Source organism: Argentina silus, assembly GCF_951799395.1.
Source record: "Argentina silus genome assembly, chromosome: 3".
Taxonomy (NCBI): Eukaryota; Metazoa; Chordata; class Actinopteri; order Argentiniformes; family Argentinidae; genus Argentina; species Argentina silus.
The window spans coordinates 9361259-9368758 of NC_139657.1; the positions used below are offsets into that span (position 1 = coordinate 9361259).

The 7500-nt window shown below is 47.8% G+C and overlaps 2 protein-coding genes across 2 annotated transcripts in view; both read right to left on the minus strand.

Moving 5' to 3' along the window:
- Positions 1–4756, minus strand: part of otogl (otogelin-like) — a gene marked incomplete at both ends in the record, with an annotated part of 34642 nt that extends 29886 nt beyond the window's left edge. The window contains 7 exon segments of the mRNA XM_083665734.1: positions 1–13; positions 468–622; positions 1939–2031; positions 2345–2423; positions 2670–2715; positions 3111–3153; positions 4717–4756. The exon segment at positions 1–13 is cut by the window's left edge and continues 109 nt beyond it. Of these exon segments, the coding sequence (XP_083521860.1) occupies positions 1–13; positions 468–622; positions 1939–2031; positions 2345–2423; positions 2670–2715; positions 3111–3153; positions 4717–4756 (469 nt within the window).
- A 128-nt stretch (positions 4757–4884) lies between these two features.
- LOC310801809 (synaptotagmin-1-like) overlaps positions 4885–7500 on the minus strand; it is a 4218-nt gene continuing 1602 nt past the window's right edge. The window contains exons 3-7 of the mRNA XM_083665962.1: positions 6768–6935; positions 6145–6312; positions 5905–6022; positions 5649–5782; positions 4885–5290 (exon numbers count right to left, since the gene is read on the minus strand). Of these exons, the coding sequence (XP_083522088.1) occupies positions 5084–5290; positions 5649–5782; positions 5905–6022; positions 6145–6312; positions 6768–6935 (795 nt within the window). The 3' untranslated portion in view covers positions 4885–5083. The remainder of the gene's footprint in view (positions 5291–5648; positions 5783–5904; positions 6023–6144; positions 6313–6767; positions 6936–7500) is intronic.

Genomic DNA, 7500 nt, shown 5'->3' on the forward strand with positions numbered 1-7500 from the left:
TGCTGTTATGGACCTGAGATGAGAGAGAGAGCGAGAGAGAGAGAGGGAGGGAGGGAGAGAGGGAGAGAGACTCATTAATAAGGATTATATCTGAGATCTGACTGGAATTCCAGAGGAGGCACACTGTCTGATACTGAGACACCCTCAAACAGATCACTAACATATAGTACAAAACCACAGCTGTGGTCTATGAAGAGTCGATGAGTTCACACTAGAACAGGACTAGAACTTCAATCAATACTGAGGTCCTATTCAATTACCGACACCGTGTACTGCACTGTGCTTCACTTGTATTGACATTGTATTGAGGTTCTTAGGTTCTCTTACCCAGACGGTGTATTGAGGTTCTAAGGTTCTCTTACCCAGACGGTGCATTGAGGTTCTTAGGTTCTCTTACCCAGAAGGTGTATGGAGGTTCTAAGGTTCTCTTACCCAGACGGTGTATTGAGGTTCTAAGGTTCTCTTACCCAGACGGTGTATTGTGGTGCAGCGGAGCGGCAGTCTTGGGCCAGTATGTAGGAGCAGGTGCCAGGGAAGTAGAAGTAGGTGCCATCAAACGTCTCATAGTGGTGCTGCCCCCACGACCGGCAGATCCCATCCCTGTCCTGCCCCTGGTTAGGGACTGGGGATCAGACGAAGGTTTTGGGACACTGATTATGACTTAAGGGAACACTTTCACTGAAACCATTTGCATTTCACTCGGCAGCGAGGGTGAGTCCTGCAGGTTAGACGACACACACCCTCCCAGACGTATTAGCCCTCCTCTCTTCCCTTTCCAGATGCCTCCCAGCACCCACCTGGGGCGGCGGCGGCGGCGGGGAGGGGGGGCGGCGGGGGTGGGGGGGATGCCCAAGGTGCCAACTCCCTAAAAGCAGCTCAGTTACAGAAACCCCCATACCCATCCATGCCAAGACTCTGTGTGCAATACCCCATATCCACCCATACACACATACTCATACACACACACACTCCCATAGACACACACTCCCATCTCAATCCCATACTCAAGCCCAGCTATGTCACCTGCACCCCCTCCAGAACCGAGAGGGGGTTTCAGGGTTTAACGGACGCACTGCTGTAATAGATGATTAAATACAACGTATGATAAAACCTTTACTAACTATACCTATAGCAGAAACAGTCAGATAGAATCAACTCATATCTTGTATAGTTCACTTGTTAGAACACTATTGAATACAGTCTTGTTCACGGGAGTAATTGGCTGAAATCATATCCAGTGGGTCTCTAGAAGTCAAGTTGAGAGACCCTGATTCAGTGAGAAGGGACCCTATTTAGTCTATAGAAACCAGACACCCTGCAGCCCTATCCTAATCCCCCTGGTTAATGAGAGACCTTACCTGCTGTAGCGCTCATACCAGCACAATTTACCGTATGGGGAACCTGCGTGTGTGTGCGTGTTTGTGTGTAATCTGGTTATCAATGCTGGTGTGTGAGCAGGTTATTAACGTTTGCTGACTGATGTGACAGTTCAACACCCCCCTCATAGACTCTCTCACACACACGCGCACACACACACGCACGCACGCACGCACACACACACACACACACACCATTTTCCAATAAGATCTTTTTGTATTATCACATCATCATGATGGAATGCTTCAAAAATTGTTCTGGTATGAATTCATCTGAATGATAAGCTAGCTTCTTTGCAGGCCCCATGCTCTCATGTCGCCTGCCTTTCAGTTGATAGTGATAAATTACTTATCTATTATTTTATATCAATGAAAGATGAATATTCATGAGTTTAGTGACATGGCTTTCTTTAGGCTTGTTGGCATACTGAGACTTCTGCAGGAAAGGGCACATTTACATTCAGACTGTACAACAGTGTGTGTGTGTGTGTGTGTGTGTGTGTGTGTGTGTGTGTGGGTGTGTGTGTGTGTGTGTGTGTGTGTGTGTGTGAGAGTAACTCACTGATCTGGCAGCGGTCCCCCAGGGCCTGGAACTGGTCGCAGTCACACACACCTCCCTCCTGACACCAGCCCCCGTTAAGGCAGCCGCAGTACTCTGGAAGAGACACACACACAGCTGTTTTACACTCAGTTCACCTGCGGAGGCGGTGCTAATGGTATAGATACAGTATGCTTGCCAGGGGAGGCTGGTGGAGGTAGGAATCGGAGGACGGGCTCATTGTAATGCATGGAATGGAATAAGGAATTATATCAAACACGTGTGTTTGATACCATTTCTCGTTCCATTCCACGTGTTTGATACCATTGTGCGTGTGTGTGCATGCGTGTGTGTGTGCGTGTGTGTGTGTGTGTGTGTGCGTGTGTGTGTGCGTGTGTGTGTGTGTGTGTGTGTGTGCGTGCCTGGGTACCTGAGGAGGAATCTCTGGCTGTGTAGTTGTGTAGAACGCTACGTGGGAGAGCGGCCTCAGACAGAAGGGGTCTGAACGTCTGGAGGAAAACACACAGAGGTTACAAAACACGGTACTGTACGTCTGTGCATCTGCCCCATTATGTGTGTACCTGTCACACTGTGGGTACAGTGTGACTGTAGTGTATATGTGTGTACTTGCCCCAGTGTGTTCATAGTTGCCCCAATGTGTGTGTGTCTGTGTGTCCTACAAAGAGAGCTTTGTGCTGGACTGCGTATGTGGGTGCCCTGACCTCCTCTGGATCTCTTAGGTGTAGTGTACCAACCTCCTCCCCAAGGAGATCCCGTTTCCTCCGAAGTGCATTAGCCCTCCTGCACGCACACACACACATACGCACATTAGGAGGAGAGACAGTCAGGAGGGAGAGTTAAGTGCACTTTAGACCACTTGAATTCAAACTCTCTCCTTCTTCTCCCTCTCTCTTTCTCTCTTACACTCACACTCACACTCACACTCACACTCACACACACCTCATCCCAAACTGTTTCACTTAGTTTGAAACCTATGGATTGACCCCATACGGATGAATTGAATTCATCTAGATCACAGTAATGAATTGGCAGCAGATCCTGTGCGTGAGTGGCTCGAGACAGACAGGAGCAGATAGCTGCTAACCCTCAGGGTCACACATCAATACCTAATCAGTAAACATGTATATCCCACTCCGAGGAATCATCCCAAATGTACGCGTAGGTCAGATTCTTACCTCTGCAGTCTTCCCTCTGCTTCTGACAGCTGGCTGTAAACTCCTGAACAAAACAGACACTCATCACAACATTCAAATCATTACTAGCCTACAAGAGCTGTACAAATAACCCTTTATGATAACGTCACACATGGTTGTTAGAATGATTTGCACATAAAACAATGTATAAAAGCCTATATTTAATCATCATTTGTACAATCTATTTAGATAAATAAGACAGTCATATAGCCTCATGTTGGTTATTCTGGTTTAGGACCCTATTGAACAGCTTCCGACAAGTTATAGGTCACAGCAGGTTCCAATATCGAGGCTCTTAGGCTACTCTAGTCTACCCTAGGCTACTCTAGTCTACCCTAGGCTACTCTAGTCTACCCTAGGCTACTCTAGGCTAAGGGACAGGGGACTAAAAGTGGACTACAAAAAAAAACAGTGTATCCTGCTCATGAAAATAATGAGTGCTAAAGCTAAGCCGTTATGTATATCAAAACAACGACAGACATGAACGCTAAAGAAGCAACACTGTTACAAAAAACTGGAAAAAAGCAAAACTCATAACGCCTAACTGATACGTCAGGCTTATCTTGAAAACGTTGAAAACTATGTTGAAAACTACGTTGAAAACTAGGTTGAAAACGTTGCAAATTAGGTTGAAAACGTCCAAAAACAGAGACTTCACAGGTGTCCCATCACTGACAGCCCCGGCGCGTGGCTCTGCCGGTCGGAGCCCCGACTCACCTTCCAGTCTCAACAGGTGGAGGATTGAAAAAGAAAGAAGAAGAAACTGTTTTAGTGTCCGCTTGATGTTCATCTCAGAGTCCGGACGGAGTCCCACCGAAAACGTTAACGGTGCATTTCAGTAGACTGTCGGTGGTGTTGGTGGTGGTGGGGGTAGTACGGTGTCTGTCCGTTAACCAGGCTTCCCGCGGTAGGATCAACGCGCACGGACACCTGCTCGCGAAAGCCCTTCGGAGAGATGACGAGTGCGCCTGCGCACAGGTGAGGTCCACACCTCTCTCTCTCTCTCTCTCTCCTCTCTCTCTCTCTCTCTCTCTCTCCGTGATCTAACGGAGGAACGAACAAACCACCATCAAACCGACGAGAACACTACGGAAATCGCCTCCACTTCACTGTAGGACAAGGCCGGCGAATTTTGGTGGAGATAAAATAAAAATGGAAGAGGATCGGGCTGTAGTTTAGGAAAGTTCTCATTTTCAAATGGAACCGCTGAACTGGCTGGAGGTGACCTGCGATGATCATAAATGCAGCGAAAATGTAGCCTAAATGACTTTGGCAGTGGTAGAGTAAGGTGTAAATCATTACAACAGTATAAATAAAGTTGAGCTCAGCTTTAGATCGATCAGTCCGGTCCTGAAGGCCACATTATTCTTTTACACCTTCACTATAGACTTTTACACGGGAATAAAAATAGTGCAACTTAGCCTTGCGAGCAGTCTCAGAGTGCCCAACAGAGATTGATACCCTGTGTGTCATACCAGATTCCTAAAGCTTGCTGCCGCTGCTGTTTGTGTGTGTGTGTGTGTGTCTGTGCGTGTGTGTGTGCGTGCGTCTGTGCGCGCGCGCGCGCGCGCGTGTGTGTCAGACTGACCTCTGCTGGTCAGTAGTGCTTCTGTCAGCCCTTTTCTCATGAGTAGAATAGAATGTCTTAGTTTCAGTAAAAACATACACATGGGTACAAATCTAAGTATGTTTAATAGCATGATGATATACATGTTAAATCGTTTACACAGAAGTTTATACAGTGTATTGTGGGGTAGTCTTTAAGGATAGGGGTTTCTTTTTTGTGATGGGTAGAGGAGTTGGGGCAGTATTTGGGGTGTAGTAGTTTGGTGCTGTCTGTTAGGGAGATGGGTGTCATTGGGGGTTGGGGAGTGGGTAGTTTTGGGGTATTTTTACCAGAGATAGTAATTTCCATAAAGTAGCTATAGGTGCTGGTTGATGAGGTCTCAGTGATGTCATTTCTTGGCAGACAGAGCAGCGTTGACTTCCTCCTCTGTTTTCAAGCCGTGCCATTGGGCAATGGGCCGCCGGGGGTTGGCCAACATGTCTGACCAATGGCGTAGCTCAGTCCCAGTGCTGGCCCCACCCAGGTATACCTTCCCGATGGCGTCGTTCTTCCCAATCTTATCGTAGTCCAACACTGTCACTGCGACCTGTACCTTCTACACACACACACACACACACACACACACACGCGCGCGCGCGCGCACACGCACACATACACACACACACACGCACGCACACACACACACACAAACAGACACAGTCACCATCACCATCACATTACTTCTGATGGATAACAACAGTCAGTGTGTGTTTGTGTGTGTGTGTGTGTGTGTGTGTGTGTGTGTGTGTGTGTGTGTGTGTGTGTGAGAGAGAGCGAGTGTGTATATGTGCTTTGTGTTTTAGTGGATGTGCAGGTTTGAGTGAGTGTATCTGTTTGAAGTGCCCTTGAAACTGTGTGTGTGTGTGTGCGTGCGTGCGTGCGTGCGTGCGTGCGTGCGTGCACGCCTACTGTACCTGTATCTGTTCGAAGGGCACCTCGAAGCTGAAAGACTCGTTGTAATAAGGGTTGAGAGTGTTCTTTTTGGTGCTTGTTTTCTTCTTCTTCAGTCTCTTCCCGTTCTGCAGCAGATGGATCTTCACATAGGGGTCTGAGAGTGAGCAGGGAGACAGAGGTCAGAACAGCACAGCTCCTCCCAGCCTGGTGTAGTACAGCAGCGAGACAGCAGATCAGCTCAGTTGAAGACAGATCTACTGTCTACCTCTGACTCACCTGACAGGCCGCCCACGTCCATCTTCTTCAGGTTTTTAGCCTCCAGAACAACGACCGTCAGCTTCCCTGCTGTGGGAACATACCTCAGAGACAGGCAGATGTCACCTAACCGCTCACTCTGAGAGAGAGAGAAAGAGAGAGAGATACTGGAATGAGAATTTATTTTTCTTAAATCTCAAATGCATCTATCTTTCACCTTTTGATACACCTCCTTTACCCTTCTTCTGCCCATTCTCTCACCTCCTCCTTCTCTGCCTTTTGCAGCTCTCTCCACTCCTCCGTCATATGACTGAAGTCCACGCTGCTCATTGGTACTCGCAGTGCTCCAATCGCGTCGTGTTTTGAGAAACGGTCAAAGTCATACACTGTCATCACCAGAGTTCTACCGCCCATCTCAGAGTATGGTACCTAAACACCAAAACAAACACACACACACACACACACACACACACACACACACACACACACACACACACACACACACACACACACACACACACACACACACACACACACACACACACACACACACACACACACACACACACACACACACACACACAATCACCTAAGACTGCAATTTAAGAGGTTTGTACAGGTTAGGTGGGATGTTATTTTTCTTTAGGGTTAGGGGTTGTTAGGTTGCCATTAGCTGCCTGGTGAATGATCAGTATCACTGTAGAAATATGCCGAAATTCCACCCAGCCAATCAAAAGATAAGGTGAAACAATAATTACCATATTTTTTTATTCAATCCTTTCAGATCTACTGGGGTACTACTTGGGGTAGTAGGGGCAAGAGGTTCATTTAGGGTTCGCCATGAGTCTTAGCATTGTAGGGGTCAAGGGTCAGGTTTAGGGTACCTTAAAGGTGAAGGTCTCGTTGAAGGTGGGGTTGAGGCTCTTCCTGTGGACTTTAGTCTCAAACTTTCGCTTTTTGTCCGGGAGGAGATAGAGTTTAACGTAGGGGTCTGAGCTACCTCCCATATCCATGGCTGGGAGATCACTGGCCTGCAGGATACCTACGACCATCTAGGGAGAGAGAGAAACAGAGGGAGGGGGGCCAGGGTGAGGGAGGGAGACAGATGGAGGGGGGCCAGGGAGAGGGAGGGAGACAGAGAGAGGGGGGCCAGGGTGAGGGAGGGAGACAGAGGGAGGGGGGCCAGGGTCAGGGAGGGAGACAGAGAGAGGGGGGCCAGGGAGAGGGAGGGAGACAGAGAGAGGGGGGCCAGGGAGAGGGAGGGAGACAAAGCTCCTTTTCACACCTCTCATTCACATCCAACTTCTGTCCTCCAATTACCCTATCATGAGCATGAGTTTCTACACCTGCCTGTTGGATGTTTCCCATATCTGCCTCCTTTACACACACTGGATTTCTGTACCCCGCGCATTATTCACATATGCCTATCTTGGATTTTTTTTTTTATGCATTTATGAATCAAAGCCAAATGTTTTTCTCACATCAGAGACTCGTGTTAACGCCGACATCTCTGGTCGCAATGCTTTAGATCTATTAGGCATTGAAATCCATAGGTTAGTCTTATTTGCTGAAATACAAACATATACAGTACATACAGATAATATAAATATCAATAGA